Source organism: Lolium rigidum, chromosome 6, assembly GCF_022539505.1.
Source record: "Lolium rigidum isolate FL_2022 chromosome 6, APGP_CSIRO_Lrig_0.1, whole genome shotgun sequence".
Lineage (NCBI taxonomy): Eukaryota > Viridiplantae > Streptophyta > Magnoliopsida > Poales > Poaceae > Lolium > Lolium rigidum.
Window position 1 is genome coordinate 76008036 of NC_061513.1, and position 18504 is coordinate 76026539.

At 46.8% G+C, this 18504-nt stretch overlaps 1 protein-coding gene across 1 annotated transcript; it reads right to left on the reverse strand.

The window, feature by feature from the left end:
* Window positions 1-936: 936 nt before the first annotated feature.
* On the reverse strand, window positions 937-3468 carry LOC124662817. The gene is made up of 2 exons (XM_047200610.1): window positions 1145-3468; window positions 937-997 (listed from the first exon to the last, which is right to left on the reverse strand). Exons 1-2 carry the CDS (start codon window positions 3466-3468, stop codon window positions 937-939), a joined length of 2385 nt encoding a protein of 794 aa, XP_047056566.1.
* Between the last annotated feature and the right edge of the window lie 15036 nt (window positions 3469-18504).

Below are 18504 nucleotides of genomic sequence, written 5' to 3' on the forward strand. Positions count from 1 at the left end.
TCATATTTGAGTTTCTGACAAAACATTTTTTTAAGGCTTCTTTAGCTCTGGTACGAGCATAACATAAGTTCGGATTATTCTCTCTACTTTTTTATGCACTTCAGAAGTTCGGATTATTCTCTCTTCTTTTCTTCATGTAAACATGTAGTACAGGCCTACAACTACGAAAGGATTACTTCTTCTTTTTTGAAACAAAAGAGGAAAGAGATACGGCAAATATCCTAACTTAGCTTATGTATATCATGCTAGGTTCAGAGAAAATAGGGTTTTCGTGTGAAGGATACCAGCAGGTTGGTTCATTTACTTGCAAAACTATAGTGCAAGCTGAAGTCATATTTACGCACGATCTTCTTGTACAGGTACCGACCTCTACTTAAATTAGCAACCAGAAACTAGAAATAGATGCATCGTGCGTGTCACACAAACAGGCAGCTAAATGCAACAGCCGGTACACATATATAGCTGTTGCATATTTCAAAACCACATCAAACATGCATGCACCAAAGTTTGATGCACACAATCAAACTGCTTCTTAGTTCAGATACACACCAGACACTCACATAAGTAGTTCAGATACACACCAGACACTCACATAAGTAGCTAATCCCGCTGGGGTAGAGCGGGATCCCACAGATGGAGTAGACCGGCTCTCCTGGCGGGAGGGGAGGTGGGATTGGCGGCAGTCCCATCCCCCTTGCATCGTTAAGTTGAACGCAGGCACACACACATCAAACACTCTCAATCTCAAACCACACATATCTCGGTCAGGCTAGCGCACACAGGCACGAACCGGACCGCCTGTTATTTGAAAGCCACACATGAGGTTAGAGCCACCATAAGCTCACACCTGACACAACAACACATGATAGTAGTTAAGGGCCACCCATCAATTGATAGATGGCCATCACACCTGAAATTCTCCTTCAAAGCACACGATCAAACCAAGGCACACAGCCGCAGGATGGCAGGATAGCATCCATCACTCCAAATCAGCAAGCTAGTCCCCATGAAAGAAACACATTTACACATCCCGGTAAAGTGCAGTGTAGGAATCACCTAGGCAACGTGAGATGGAGAAACAAGGGGTGAGCAAGCTAACTCCAACCATGCATTCAAAGAAATATGAATATGCAGACGAGTATACCTGAGGACGGATGTCCTGGGCAGTTTCTTCTTGTAGTGACGCGAGTGAACCGGTGGCTCGAAGTGGCTTGGGTGGTGGCCGGCCTCGGCGCCGTCCCACTCCAGCGCGTCCCACACATCGTTCTCGATCTCGACGGTCGGCTTCTTCACTCCTGGACCACGGGCCTCCACGACCGGCAGCCGGCGCAGGCCAAAGCATCCTCTGATCTTAATGCTCTCGAGTATGGGCGCCACCATCTTCACCTTGCATATTTGTTGCAGTCTAGCGAGGTCACGCAGGTGGATGGCGGTTAGCTTTGGGAACGCTACACCTTTGGTGACTATTTCCTGGGGGTACTCTCCGTCCAGCACAAAGATGTGCTTGAGCACACCGCAGTGGCGGATGTGGAGGGTCTCCAAGCTGGGTAAGGAAGAGAACCACACGGGGAACACGAACTGAAGCCTGGGGCAGGAGCTTAGGTGTAGGTACCGCAGATTTTGGAAGGAACTAATTTGTCTGGGTGGTGCTTGTCCAGTCCATAATTCGAATAATAAGTTTTTTTGGATAATATTTTCAAGGCGGTAACCTCTACCCAAAATCTGGCGGGCCATCGGGAGATCCAGTGCCCAGAAGGTTTCCAGTTTATAAAATCCATCCGACCCTGACGGGAACACTGTATACAAATTGGGGCAGCTCTCCACGCGGCATTGCTTGAGCACTTCCAATTTTCCCACAGGTATAATAATACCGTGTCTAGCCGACACATTGTGCACATGTAGGGATTCCGCAAACAATTTCATTATATAAGCTAAGTTATGTGGTTGAGAATCTCCATCATCTCCATCATCTCCATCCAGTGCGCTCTCCAAGCCACAACTTCCTTGAGCAATCTCGATATGTCGGTCCAGGTTGGTAGTAGGTGGCTCCGGAAACGCCTGCATGTGGGCATCTCTGACCATGCTAAGGACATCAATGTATTTGCTTGCTGGAACAGAGCACACTTGATCACTGTACATGACGGTCTTCTCCTCACAGACTGCTTTGAGTTGAACAGATGTCTTGTACACAGGTGATGACGTGACATGGATATCAAAATAAACATCCTTAATGCTACTGGCCCGGCTTTCCTTTGATATTGGGGGGCATAAGGACCAAACAAGCCTTGCATCCTCAACAACAGCATGCACCTGCAACTTGAAGGGTTTATTCTGACTAAGTGATGGCCAAGGACGAACAGTTCCAGCTCGCGTGTCTATGCACAACAACTCTAGGTCAGCTTGTGTGCCAACACCACCCCATCGTATTGCACGAAGGTGCTCACATCCTAGCAGAAATAGTCGTTTGATACTTGGGACTTCAACCACCATGGTTTCAAAGTCAAGAACTTTAATTGCACTTCCTGACAGGTCTAACTCGACAAGATTTAATAACCCGCGCAAGAACAGATTATCCAATTGTGTGCAACCTTTTAGGGAGATCTTATAGATATTGTTGGCACCTTCCTCATCTGATTCCTTATATGGGCTGATTTCTTCCATAGGTTGATCAACAGCTGGTTTATGTCGAGTTGGTGGGACATAACCATCAAGTCTAAATGACCTTAGCAAGCGAGGGAGCACATCAGGCACAATATCTTGAAGCTTAGTGCAACCATCCAGGACAAGCACCTGAAGGCTACTCACTTCTGTTAGGCTGCTTGGTAGAATTTCCATATCACTATTGCATGACAAATCAAGTATCTCTAGCTTTGTCTTGCCGAGGAAGGAGTTGCTCGAATCTGTGGAAATATTGGGTTCACATGTTGGTTTGATTATCCGGAGCCTCTCTAGGTTAGGTAGTCGCCCTTGTAAGCAGGTTGTGTATTGCCAACACATGAATCCCTCTATATTTAGCTCTCTGATGTTGGCCATGAGATCAATCTTTTCTTGAGATAAGATTTCAGTCCAATACGTGGAGCATAGGTCTAGCACCCTCAACCTATACAAATATGCCCACTCAGTGTGATCCCTTATTTCACTTGTATTGTTATCGGTACAGTGGTCTAATCCAAGGAACTTGAGGCTATGGCATTTTACAAAAGGAGGTGATGCAAAACTGAAGGCACAACAACAAAGAATTAGCACACCAAGGATGCTAGAATGTTGAAATAAACTATTTGTCAAGGCTAGCGGTGGTTCAGATATGTCAAACTTCAAGATAAATGATGATGTCTGTGCAGGAATATTTTTTATACCATGTAGATTTGTATCCTTCGATGTGACTGAAATCCAACGGTATGGTCCTTCTTTATATTTCTGATCATCTTTAACTGTCAAGAATGAAAGCTTCAAATGTTTCTCGAACATCCGAATCACTCCAGGAATCATAGAAAGACAATGCTACACGGCGGCGCCGCATATTTTGCTAATCGTGCGGCGGCAACTGTGGACCCTCTTCCTGCACAGATCGGAAAAGCTGGCTTCTCACTGTTCTGCACATCGACCAGTCTGTCATGCATATCACCATCACGTTTCATCCTCACAGCATAGTATAACTTTATGAAAGGAAAATTGTACTCGACGATAGTACGGAGTAACTTATTTTTACCTTTTTACGTATACCAAAAGCTACAGTTTTTTTTTTTTGCTGTGAATAGTAATTAACACTTCATTTGAGAAATTGTGGAAACAAAAAGAAGTGGACCTCAATGGCCATCATATTCTACGATGCAAAAGAAAACCACTTCCCCTTAATCGGAGAGCTACCCGATTAGTTTGTCACGGTCACCATGTATTCTATCATCACGTTATTACCTCACTTAATTACCAGATTAATTAGGAGTAATATCGAGATAAATTAGGGGAATTGCCATATTAATTTGGTCTGAGTGTCCATATTACTCCTACTGGTAGTAATTGCCAGAATAATAATTAGGAATAATTTCCATTTTAATTATGACTAATTGTCAGATTACTATCTAATTAGGAGTAGCTGCCAAATTAATCTGTAAAAATCGCAAGTTTATCTCCTAGTACTAACAACTACTGTATCGATCAGGTTAATTACAAACAATTAACAGGATTAGTTCACATGCAAAAAAATCCATGCGTATCTTCACGGAAAATCTAGAGATAAAACAGCTGGCAGATCAAGATGTAGGGGGAAGTGAAAAACTCAGACACACTTGCTGCCGAATTCCTCAACGCCGCATGCTTGCATGTGCTTGTCGACGGCAGCTTCCGACGACGGTCTCTTGGATGCGTGCTCGTAGGCGGCGATATCCGAATTCTAGATATGGTGGCAGCCTCGTTGTGTGCTCATTGCCGTGTGCATCTCCGTGGTGACCGGGATGGGATACTCCTCCACGCGCTTGACGGCGGCGTCGCCGCTCACGGGAAGGCCGACTCCTCCATATGCTCGTCGGCGGCGTCCCCGCGCACGAGACGGGATACCCCTCCACGCGCTCGACGGCGGCCGGGCAGCATCGCCGCAAACGGGAAGGCCGACTCCTCCACATGCTCGTCGGCGGTGTCTCCGCACTAGGGGCGGCGCATGCGGCCTGGGGAAGCCCGCCTCTCGAGCGCGCCGCAGAAGCTCGTCGGCGTCAACCTCCCCCGTGCTAGCAGAGGGACACCCCGTCCTCTTGCTGGTGGCTTCAAGCGCTCGTCCACGCGCGCCTCTACGCTCCCCGGCGCGGCGTACTCGGCGGCGGCCGCCCCGTCATCTCGTGCCTCACGACGCGGCGTTCTTCCACCTCCCCGGCGTGGAGCTCCTTGATCTTTCCGCTCGCATCGCCGGTTCTGTGGTGGTGAGACCGTGAGAGAGATGGGGAATTGAGTGGTCTGAAGAGGCGAAGGGGACTCGCGAAGGGATAAGGAAGAGAGCAGGTGCGAGTGGGGTTGCAGGTCTGATGTACAACAAATGCGCGCACGTATCTCCAAACACCGCCGCACATAAAGCGCGACGTGCGGCGCCTGTATGTAGATTTTCCCATCATAGAAGCATCACACTCCAAACTTATCTCTCTATGAAGCATATCGCTTATCTCCCTTTCTATGTCCTCATGCAGTATCCCGTCACATATCCAACAATTGGCAGCATGACTAGCCCAATCATATTTACTGGTGGTGCAAAAGGTGGCGTGCAGGAATAATTTGTACAGACAACAATCTGCGACCATTGTCGGGTCGATGCCCGCAGCTATGATGGCAGCCTCTTTACACAAGAGTGCATAGAAAGTTTCAGGTGTTAAATAAATATAAGTGTCATAAGCAAAAACATGGGTGATCCTCAACTTGTGTACCAGCTCGTGCTTTTTATAATTTTTTATGGTCAGCAACCTCCTTCCCGAGGTCCATATCAAAATGTTGTGGGCAAACTTGCCAAACGGAGGAACACCAGAACCATATAAATCAATCTCGGCATCACTCCCATTACAAAATATCATCAAAAATCTACTATCCCTCAAAATATCATTAATTTTTCCTGACACACTTACTATCTCAGCCCTTGACTTTTCATCAATTCCATGAAAATCATCCTCTTCATCCTGCTTATCTAGAATAGCCATTGTTGACCGATCAAGTTTCAGTTCCTCTGCGATTGCCCTCTGCATTGATCTTCTACTTTTCCATTCTAAGCAATCTATAAAAATTATCCTGTCAAAGCATAATTTCGGAGTGTCTCTCCTAAAAGGAAGCTTTTCTGCCATGGATCTCATGACGACGGACGCCCCGATTCCGTTCCATCCACCATAATAGATTACGCTTTGATCCACCATGTTCTGAATACAATTAAATAGTGCCTCTCTGGTGGCATCAACATCTCTGGATTTTATGTGCTGGAGCAAACATTGCAATTTAGTTTTTCTTTCAACAAAAGGAATATATTAATATCGATAAGATACCAATTACACTCAGCTTCTGCAACAACGAAATCTCTTAAAAACATTATGGATGCACACAACCCAATTACAAAAAAGAAGAAGAAAAAAAATAAAAGATTTTGCTACGGAGATCAAAATCTTGTAGCTGCACCACAAACCACAATCCACTGCCATCTCAAACAACACCTTTACAAGGCCATTATCAGGCACAACCAATTAAGGCCAAACCTTGGGTTTTCCTCCTAAAGCAAATCCGTCCTCTCAAAACAATGCCTCTCAAAACCATCGCCTCCCACTGAATGAATATTTCACCTTTATGAGACACACAGATGTCATACCTGGGGTTTGAACTCTGATGGGCTGGGGGTACAACCACCCTCCTAACCACCCAACCTCAGGTTGGTTCTCGGCAGACATAACCAATTAAGGCCATACATTGGGTATTCACCCTGAAAGATAAGTGTTGCTGCCTCCACTTGCCGATGTCGTTGCAGCAAGTCAAGAAACACCAAGCAAAGTCCACTTCACCACGAAGACTCAGTCCGTCACTACTAGACCTCAGATCTCATCTGTCATAACATTCTCCGCCATTGTATTCTCCATGAAAATCGGAAACCGACATGTAGAGACAGCGAAGGTTCGCGTCATTCCCTCATGGAGCCACACTGCCAGAAATATGGGTGCACACGACTAAATCCCATCCGATTTAGAAATCTACATGCATTAGACGCCCAATGGAGATCACCGGCGGAGCCTTCTGGAACTCGTCACCATCCAGATCGATGAGAGTCGGCACCATTGATACGTCTCCGACGTATCGATAATTTCTTATGTTCCATGCCACATTATTGATGATATCTACATGTTTTATGCACACTTTATGTCATATTCGTGCATTTTCTGGAACTAACCTATTAACAAGATACCGAAGTGCCGATTCTGTCGTTCTCGTTTTTGGTTTCGGAAATCCTAGTAAGGAAATATTCTCGGAATTGGACGAAATCAACGCCCGTGGTCCTAATTTGCCACGAAGCTTCCAGAAGACCGAAGAGGAGACGAAGTGGGGCCACGAGGTGGCGACACCATAGGGCAGCGCGGCCCAAGCCCTGGCCGCGCCGACCTAGGGTGTGGGCCCCTCGTGACACCCCTCGACCTGCCCTTCCGCCTACAAATAGCCTCCGTCGCGAAACCCCCGCATCCGAGAGCCACGATACGAAAAACCTTCCGCAGACGCCGCCGCCGCCAATCCCATCTCGGGGGATTCGGGAGATCGCCTCCGGCACCCTGCCGGAGAGGGGAATCATCTCCCGGAGGACTCTACGCCGCCATGGTCGCCTCCGGAGTGATGTGTGAGTAGTCTACCCCTGGACTATGGGTCCATAGCAGTAGCTAGATGGTTGTTGATACGTCTCCAACGTATCGATAATTTCTTGTGTTCCATGCCACATTATTGATGTTATCTACATGTTTTATGCACACTTTATGTCATATTCGTGCATTTTCTGGAACTAACCTATTAACAAGATGCCGAAGTGCCGCTTGTCGTTTCTCTGTTTTTGGTTTCAGAAATCCTAGTAAAGAAATATTCTCGGAATTGGACGAAATAAAAGCCCGGAGGCCTATTTTCTCACGAAGCTTCCGAAGTCCGAAGGAGAGACGAAGAGGGGCCACGAGGGCGCCAAACCCTAGGCGGCGCGGCCCCCTTGGCCGCGCCGGCCTGTGGTGTGGGCCCCCGTGCCGCCTCTTGACCTGCCCTTCCGCCTACAAATAGCCTCCGTGACGAAACCCCCAGCACCGAGAGCCACGATACGGAAAACATTACGAGACGCCGTCGCCGCCGATCCCATCTCGGGGATCCTCGGAGATCGCCTCCCGCACCCTCGCCGGGAGAGGGGATTCATCTCCCGGAGGACTCTACACCGCCATGGTCGCCTCCGGAGTGATGAGTGAGTAGTCTACCCCCGGACTATGGGTCCATAGCGGTAGCTAGATGGTTGTCTTCTCCCCATTGTGCTATCATTGTCGGATCTTGTGAGCTGCCTATCATGATCAAGATCATCTATATGTAATTCTATATGTTGCGTTTGTTGGGATCCGATGAATAGAGAATACTTGTTATGTTGATTATCAAAGTTATGCTTATGTGTTGTTTATGATCTTGCATGCTCTCCGTTATTAGTAGATGCTCCGGCCAAGTAGATGCTTTTAACTCCAAGAGGGAGTACTTATGCTCGATAGTGGGTTCATGCCCGCATTGACACTCGGGACAAGGATGAAAAGTTCTAAGGTTGTGTTGTGCTCGTTGCCACTAGGGATAAAACATTGATGCTATGTCTAAGGATGTAGTTGTTGATTACATTACGCACCATACTTAATGCAATTGTCCGTTGTTTTGCAACTTAATACCGGAGGGGTTCGGATGATAACCTCGAAGGTGGACTTTTTAGGCATAGATGCAGTTGGATGGCGGTCTATGTACTTTGTCGTAATGCCCAATTAAATCTCACTATACTCATCATGATATGTATGTGCATGGTCATGCTCTCTTTATTTGTCAATTGCCCAACTCGTAATTTGTTCACCCAACATGCTCGTTCGTCTTATGGGAGAGACACCTCTAGTGAACTGTGGACCCCGGTCCAATTCTCTTTACTCGAAATACAATCTACTGCAATACTTGTTTCTACCGTTTTCTCTCGCAAACAATCATCTTCCACACAATACGGTTAATCCTTTGTTACAGCAAGCCGGTGAGATTGACAACCTCACTGTTTCGTTGGGGCAAAGTAGCTTGGTTGTGTTGTGCGGGTTCCACGTTGGCGCCGGAATCTCCGGTGTTGCGCCGCACTACATCCCGCCGCCATCAACCTTCAACGTGCTTCTTGGCTCCTCCCGGTTCGATAAACCTTGGTTTCTTTCCGAGGGAAAACTTGCTGCTGTGCGCATCATACCTTCCTCTTGGGGTTGCCCAACGAACGTGTGAAATACACGCCATCAAGCATATTTTCCCGGCGCCGTTGTCGGGGAGATCAAGACACGCCTGCAAGGGGAGTCTCCACTTCTCAATCTCTTTACTTTGTTTTTGTCTTGCTTTATTTTATTTACTACTTTGTTTGCTGCACTTATATCAAAATACAAAAAAAATTAGTTGCTAGTTTTACTTTATTTGCTATCTTGTTTGCTATATCAAAAACACAAAAAAAATTTTAGTTTACCTGCATTCACTTTACTTATTTCATCATGTTTCCTTTTAATTTTACTACAAAGAACATACCGGTAGGACGTGGGTCTATAGTCGGGAGAAATAATATAGAAGAATTCTTCAACCATGTTAGTACCATTGAAAATTTTGAAGATAGACACTTGATAGATCTTGCGCCTACTTATGAAATTGCTGCTGCGCATTTAGTTCGCTTGTTGGAAACTAAATTTGTTAATCTTAATCCTATAATCCAACACATGTTTTTCACGCTTGGTGATATGGAAGAAGGGGAAAAGAAAGATTTTGTATTAGAAACCCTTCTTAGAGAATTCGGTGGTCTAGCAAGAGAAGCTAGAAAGGTGTTTGCTAAATTTAATATGCTTGGTTCTCCTACTAATTTTGTTAGTCTCCTTGAAAAGATGGATATGGATAGAATAAGATACACTAATAATATTGATGATGGAGGGGAGATCAAAGCACCAATACCATGTAAGCTCCTAGCTATTAATGATGCACTAGAAAATAACTATGCTTGGCTTGTTCCTGAAAATTTGTTTGATGAGAGTAGCACACCTAAGACTAATGAAAAGGGAGATGCTAAAACTTATGTATCTAATATAATATGCCTAGTTGAGAAAACTCCACACCTCGCTGAGAATGCACCACCCTTCGATAATATTTGATACACACTTTCTGCGCCTAGCTGAAAGGCGTTAAAGAAAAGCGCTTATGGGAGACAACCCATGTTTTTACCTACAGTACTTTGTTTTTATTTTGTGTCTTGGAAGTTGTTTACTACTGTAGCAACCTCTCCTTATCTTAGTTTTGAGTTTTGTTGTGCCAAGTTAAGCCGTTGATAGAAAAGTAAGTACTAGATTTGGATTACTGCGCAGTTCCAGATTTCTTTGCTGTCACGAATCTGAGCCCACTGCCCTGCAGGAAGCTCAGAAAATTATGCCAATTTACGTGCATGATCCTCAGATATGTACGCAACTTTCATTCAATTTGAGCATTTTCATTTGAGCAAGTCTGGTGCCATTTTAAAATTCGTCAATACGAACTGTTCTGTTTTGACAGATTCTGCCTTTTATTTCGCATTGCCTCTTTCGCTATGTTGGATGAATTTCTTTGATCCACTAATGTCCAGTAGCATTATGCAATGTCCAGAAGTGTTAAGAATGAGTGTGTCACCTCTGAATATGTCAATTTATATTGTGCACTAACCCTCTAATGAGTTGTTTCGAGTTTGGTGTGGAGGAAGTTTTCAAGGATCAAGAGAGGAGTATGATGCAACATGATCAAGGAGAGTGAAAGCTCTAAGCTTGGGGATGCACCCGGTGGTTCACCCCTGCATATATTAAGAAGACTCAAGCTGTCTAAGCTTGGGGATGCCCAAGGCATCCCCTTCTTCATCAACAAATTATCAAGTTCCTCCCCGAAACTACATTTTTATTCGGCCACATCTTATGTGCTTTTTCTTGGAGCGTCGTTTTGTTTTTGTTTTTGTTTTGTTTGAATAAAATGGATCCTAGCATTCACTTTATGGGAGAGATACACACTCCGCTGTAGCTTATGGACAAATATGTCCTTGGTTTCTACTCATAGTATTCATGGCGAAGTTTCTCCTTCGTTAAATTGTTATATGGTTGGAATTGGAAAATGATACATGTAGTAATTGCTATAAATGTTTTGGGTAATGTGATACTTGGCAATTGTTGTGCTCATGTTTAAGCTCTTGCATCATATGCTTTGCACCCATTAATGAAGAAATACATAGAGCATGCTAAAATTTGGTTTGCATATTTGGTTTCTCTAAGGTCTAGATAATTTCTAGTTTTGAGTTTGAACAACAAGGAAGACGGTATAGAGTATTATAATGCTTTCAATATGTCTTTTATGTGAGTTTTGCTGTACTAGTTCATCCTTGTGTTTGCCTCAAATAACCTTGCTAGCCTAAACCTTGTATCGAGAGGGAATACTTCTCATGCATCCAAAATACTTGAGCCAACCACTATGCCATTTGTGTCCACCATACCTACCTATACTACATGGTATTTTCCCGCCATTTCAAAGTAAATTGCTTGAGTGCTACCTTTAAAATTCCATCATTCACCTTTGCAATATATAGCTCATGGGACAAATAGCTTAAAAACTATTGTGGTATTGAATATGTAATTATGCACTTTATCTCTTATTAAGTTGCTTGTTGTGCGATAACCATGTTTACTCGGGGAACGCCATCAACTCATTGTTGAATTTCATGTGAGTTGCTATGCATGTTCGTCTTGTCGGAAGTAAGGGCGATCTACACTGAGTTGAATGGTTTGAGCATGCATATTGTGAGAGAAGAACATTGGGCCGCTAACTAAAGCCATGTTCCATGGTGGAAGTTTCAGTTTTGGACAAACATCCTCAAATCTCTAATGAGAAAAGAATTAATTGTTGTTGAATGCTTAAAGCATTAAAAGAGGAGTCCATTATCTCGTTGTCTATGTTGTCCCGGTATGGATGTCTAAGTTGAGAATAATCAAAAGCGAGAAATCCAAATGCGAGCTTTCTCCTTAGACCTTTGTACAGAGCGGCATAGAGGTACCCCTTTGTGATACTTGGTTAAAGCATATGTATTGCGGTGATAATCCAGGTAGTCCAAGCTAATTAGGACAAGGTGCGAGCACTATTAGTACACTATGCATGAGGCTTGCAACTTATAAGATATAATTTACATGATGCATATGCTTTATTACTACCGTTGACAAAATTGTTTCATGTTTTCAAAATCAAAGCTCTAGCACAAATATAGCAATCGATGCTTTTCCTCTATGAGGACCATTCTTTTACTTTTATGTTGAGTCAGTTCACCTATTTCTCTCCACCTCAAGAAGCAAACACTTGTGTGAACTGTGCATTGATTCTTACATACTTGCTTATTGCACTTATTATATTACTCTATGTTGACAATATCCATGAGATATACATGTTACAAGTTGAAAGCAACCGCTGAAACTTAATCTTCTTTTGTGTTGCTTCAATACCTTTACTTCGAATTATTGCTTTATGAGTTAACTCTTATGCAAGACTTATTGATGCTTGTCTTGAAATGCTATTCATGAAAAGTCTTTGCTTTATGATTCACTTGTTTACTCATGTCATACACATTGTTTTGATCGCTGCATTCTCTACATATGCTTTACAAATAGTATGATCAAGTTTATGATGGCATGTCACTCCGAGAAATTATCTTTGTTATCGTTTTACTCGCTCGGGACGAGCGTAACTAAGCTTGGGGATGCCGATACGTCTCCAACGTATCGATAATTTCTTGTGTTCCATGCCACATTATTGATGTTATCTACATGTTTTATGCACACTTTATGTCATATTCGTGCATTTTCCGGAACTAACCTATTAACAAGATGCCGAAGTGCCGATTGTCTGTTTTCTCGCTGTTTTTGGTTTCGAAATCCTAGTAAAGAAATATTCTCGAATTGGACGAAATAAAAGCCCGGAGGCCTATTTTCTCACGAAGCTTCCGTAAGTCCGAAGGAGAGACGAAGAGGGGCCACAGGGGCGCCAAACCCTAGGGCGGCGCGGCCCCCCCTTGGCCGCGCCGGCCTGTGGTGTGGGCCCCCGTGCCGCCTCTTGACCTGCCCTTCCGCCTACAAATAGCCTCCGTGACGAAACCCCCAGCACCGAGAGCCACGATACGGAAAACATTACCGAGACGCCGTCGCCGCCGATCCCATCTCGGGGGATCCTCGGAGATCGCCTCCGGCACCTCGCCGGAGAGGGGATTCATCTCCCGGAGGACTCTACACCGCCATGGTCGCCTCCGGAGTGATGAGTGAGTAGTCTACCCCTGGACTATGGGTCCATAGCAGTAGCTAGATGGTTGTCTTCTCCCCATTGTGCTATCATTGTCGGATCTTGTGAGCTGCCTATCATGATCAAGATCATCTATATGTAATTCTATATGTTGCGTTTGTTGGGATCCGATGAATAGAGAATACTTGTTATGTTGATTATCAAAGTTATGCTTATGTGTTGTTTATGATCTTGCATGCTCTCCGTTATTAGTAGATGCTCTGGCCAAGTAGATGCTTTTAACTCCAAGAGGGAGTACTTATGCTCGATAGTGGGTTCATGCCTCGCATTGACACTGGGACAGTGATGAGAAAGTTCTAAGGTTGTGTTGTGCTGTTGCCACTAGGGATAAAACATTGATGCTATGTCTAAGGATGTAGTTGTTGATTACATTACGCACCATACTTAATGCAATTGTCTCGTTGTTTTGCAACTTAATACTGGAGGGGGTTCGGATGATAACCTCGAAGGTGGACTTTTTAGGCATAGATGCGATTGGATGGCGGTCTATGTACTTTGTCGTAATGCCCAATTAAATCTCACTATACTCATCATGATATGTATGTGCATGGTCATGCTCTCTTTATTTGTCAATTGCCCAACCGTAATTTGTTCACCCAACATGCTGTTCGTCTTATGGGAGAGACACCTCTAGTGAACTGTGGACCCCGGTCCAATTCTCTTTACCGAAATACAATCTATCGCAATACTTGTTTCTACTGTTTTCTCTCGCAAACAATCATCTTCCACACAATACGGTTAATCCTTTGTTACAAGCAAGCCGGTGAGATTGACAACCTCACTGTTTCGTTGGGGCAAAGTAGCTTGGTTGTGTTGTGCGGGTTCCACGTTGGCGCCGGAATCTCCGGTGTTGCGCCGCACTACATCCCGCCGCCATCAACCTTCAACGTGCTTCTTGGCTCCTCCTGGTTCGATAAACCTTGGTTTCTTTCTGAGGGAAAACTTGCTGCTGTGCGCATCATACCTTCCTCTTGGGGTTGCCCAACGAACGTGTGAAATACACGCCATCAGTTGTCTTCTCCTCATTGTGCTTAATTGTCGGGTCTTGAGAGCTGCCGAACATGATCAAGATCATCTATCTGTAATTCTATATGTTGTGTTTGTTGGGATCCGATGAATAGAGAATACTTGTTATGTTGATTATCAAATTATTGTCTATGTGTTGTTTATGATCTTGCATGCTCTCCGTTACTAGTAGATGCTCTGGCCAAGTAGATGCTTGTAACTCCAAGAGGGAGTATTTATGCTCGATAGTAGGTTCATGTCTTCGTGAATCTGGGGAAGTGACAGAAATCTCTAAGATTATGGATGTGATGTTGCCACTAGGGATAAAACATTGGTGCTATGTTCGAGGATGTAGTTACTGATTACATTACGCGCAATACTTAATGCAATTGTCTGTTGTTAGCAACTTAATACTGGAAGGGGTTCGGATGATAACCTGAAGGTGGACTTTTTAGGCATAGATGCATGCTGGATAGAGGTCTATGTACTTTGTCGTAATGCCCAATTAAATCTCACAATAATCATCATAATATGTATGTGCATGGTCATGCCCTCTCTATTTGCCAATTGCCCAACTGTAATTTGTTCACCCAACATGCTGTTTATCTTATGGGAGAGACACCTCTAGTGAACTTGGACCCCGGTCCAATTCTCTATACTGAAATACAATCTACTGCAATACTTGTTCTACTATTTTCGGCAAACAATCATCATCCACACTATACATCTAATCATTTGTTACAGCAAGTCGGTGAGATTGACAACCTCGCTGTTTCGTTGGGGCAAAGTACTTGGTTTGTGTTGTGCAGGTTCCACGTTGGCGCCGGAATCCCTGGTGTTGCGCCGCACTACATCTCGCCGCCATCAACCTTCAACGTGCTTCTTGGCTCCTACTGGTTCGATAAACCTTGGTTTCATACTGAGGGAAAACTCACTGTACGCATCACACCTTCCTCTTCGGGTTCCCAACGGACGCGTGCTGTACGCGTATCAACCATGCAGAACACTGTCATCTTGGCGCAAGAAGGACATAAGGACCGCCACCTTTATTAGGCAGATCAACCCCCCCCCCTCCACCACCACCACCACCACACGCATCGGAGATCTCAACGGGCCCTCCACCACCACCCGCACCATGCGGAGAAGAGGGGATGAGTTGTACCATGTCCCCCGAACCAGACGTCGTGTTGCCTTTGCGACCACAACTATCCCCAAGGTCGTAGAAGAAATTCGGGGCCGCCACCCCGGCTTCCATCTCCGCCGAACAAGCCGCGCCATCCAGGGCCGCCGCGAAGCTCTGACCGAAGGTCTCACCAGGCGAGGAGGAGGCCCCCGCCACCGCTAGTCGCGCCCGGAGATGAGAGCATGCCACCACCGTCTGAGGGGCTTTGGCCACCGACTTCCTCCGGCAGCGGCGTGGAGATGCGGGGAGGGGGGAGGGGGATGGTGGTGGCGACACGAGCCTCTATCGTTTCTATCAATGGGGACGGTACTCATTTCTATCAATGGGGACAGTACTCATTTCTATCAATGGGGACGGTTCTATCTATCATAGCAGCAACACTATTTATTAAATGAATTGATATCAACATACAATATGGGCATATAAATGAAGTATGGGCGCGTCGGTGAACTAACGAGTGGGCATTTGAACACTCATTGCAACTAAATTGACATGTTACATCTAGGCTAAAAGCATAGTACAGCTGGCGAAAAGAAAGCCACCTGCTGTTACTTAATGAATGCAAAATGCACCAGTGTTTTGTACCTTTTTAGGAATACCCATGTTGAATTCCTCGGTGGAAGAACCAAGAACGAAAAAGAGCAGCGAACCAATCAATCCATCTAACCCATCAATGGAAGATTTCAGCCACCGCCTAAATAAAGGAGAACAAAAATAACACCGTAAGCACTGCCGGCCTCAAAAAGAAAAAATCCCCACAGTGCTATATATGCAAAAGACAAGTTTTGTTTCATTCTGCAGCGAAATTTTGCAGAACAAGGTTTGAGGGTACCAAGAAAGCTGGCAGGCGTTGAAATTTCTTATACCGGAAGGCAGAAGGTGCGTACCTCAATGGTATATGTATAGCCGCAGCTTTAGAATATAGAAACTTGATTTCAACAACTCGAAGCACCGCGATCTGTTTCTGCTAACAGCAGAGTTGCAGAATGTTCAAGAGTAAGAGCATCTCCAGTCGCGTCCCCTAAACCGTCCCCCAAACCGCGCCGGATTGAGCGTTTGGGGGACGTGTTTCGTTCGTGCCGCGTTTGGGGGACGTCGCTCCCCAGTCGCGTCCCCCAAACAAAATTTCGCAAATTTTAAATTTAACTAGATTCGATTAGATTCGTCCAAATTTTACATAGATTCGAACGAAATTTGACTAACTTAAAAACTAAACCTAATCTAGAACCACTTGCGGCGGCCGGAGGCGTCGTAGTACTGCTGGAAGTTGTACATCTCGTCGGTGACGACCTCCTGCTTGACGCGCTCGTCGACGGGCTCGTCCACGGGCTCGTCCTTCACCAAGCCGCTTGGTCCTGCCTCGCCGTCGTCGTCGGTGAGGTCCACCAGCGGCTTGCCGGAGTCGCGGATGGACATGGCGATCGCCGCGTCCAGGTCGCCCTCCGAGCGTCCTTGTCGTCCATGGACGCCAAGAACGCCGCCCGCAGCCCCGGGCAGTCCTCGGGGTCGTCGCCGCCGGCGATGAGCCGCCGCTGCCGCTCGTACTCCGCCGGCCAGCCGCCGCCTGCGACGCTTCCTCCGGCTCCTCCTTCACCTCCGGCTTCGGGATGAGGAGGGCGCCGCCGCGCCTCACTTGCTGACGCCGGCTGCCGCTGCCGCTGCCGCCACGCCTCGTGTTGACGGGCGTCGCCGGCTCCTCCTTCACCTCCCGTTTGGGGACGGTGTAGGGCGCCGACCGGTACGACGAGGACGGCGTCGATCGCGCCGGTCCCGAGGAAGAAGAGTGCGAGGAGGACGAGTACGTCGTCCTCCTCGGCTGCCATTGAGGAGACGGCGGCGGCGACGACGGCATCTCCAGCCTTGGAGCGCCGTTGCGGATGCCGCGGATGACGTTGTCGAGGGTGCACCCCGGAACGCCCCAGAACAGGGCGCGGCCGTCCTTGTTCCAGCTATTGGGGCCGCCGACGAGGTTGTCGGTGCTGCGCATCTCGACGTCGTACTTCGCCTGGAAGTACGACGTCCACCAGGCGTCGTTGTTGTCGACCGCCCACGTCGGATCCAACCGCTCCTGGGCGGTGAGTTGAGCCCGACGGGCCTTGACGGCGTCCCACCATTGCTCCGTGCGCGGCTTGGGCGGCGGCGGAACGCCAATGCCGTTCACGGCCATCTTCCGCCCGCCGGCGCTTGGCAGCCGCATGTCCGGCGGGACCGGATACCGGGCGTGGTACAGCGCCCACGCCTCCGGCACGGTGAGGGCTGCCGCGGCCGAAGCCGCTTCGCCGCGGCGATCTTGCGGGAGGACGAGCTCGACATTTTTTGAGCGGCGAGGAGAGGATCCGGGAAGGGGGAGGCGGCGGCGACGAGAAGGATTATGATGAGCGGCGATAACCGGAGGGCGTCTTAAAACAGCCGGCGGCAGCGGGTGGTTGCACGCAATAACTCCGGCGCGGACGGCCACGCGGCCATGCACGACGAGACGCGTCCCTGCGTCGCCCGGGAAAACAGGGACGCCATTAACGTCGCTTGACCAAAGGTAGGCGACGGGGTTTTAGCCTTCCGTGCCGCCGACGCGTCGGGCCCGCGTCGGTTGGCCTCGCTTTTCGTTGTGTCCGGCGTCCCCGGAGCGTCCCCTGTGGGACGGGGACGGGCTCGGGGCGCCGGACACCGTATCGGGCCGCGCCGGACAAAAATGGGCTTTGGGGGACGCGACTGGGACGCTTTTTTTGTCCGGCGCGCCCCAAATCGCTTTGGGGGACGGTTTGGGGGACGCGACTGGAGATGCTCTAATATTGTTGCCTGCCGCTGTGGAGTTTGGCCTTTGGCTATGATCGATTCCTTGCTTGTTGCCTCCCTATACTTCCTCTGGTTGTGGATTCTTTGCTGCTCGGCTGCCACATTTCTCTTTACCAAAGCCAATCGCATGATGACGCCCAGCTCTCTTTCTTTCCAAAGATGATTCTTAAAGCATCTTGTTAGGCAAACAGAATCATATATGCAGTTAGCATATTCTGTTATGCTCTTTCATATTGAGCCATTATGGTAGCCATAATGGTCCGATTATATGCAATATCTCGAGCACTAAATATGGAAGAGCATAACATGCTAACCGAATATATGATTCGGTTTGCCTAACACATTCCACCATCAGCCCCAAAAGCCCCGTCCTCTCCCCCCACAATTATTATTTATTTGAAGCTATTTTAAATTTTAAATATTTATTAACCTTGAAAAAGGACCCCCCCCCC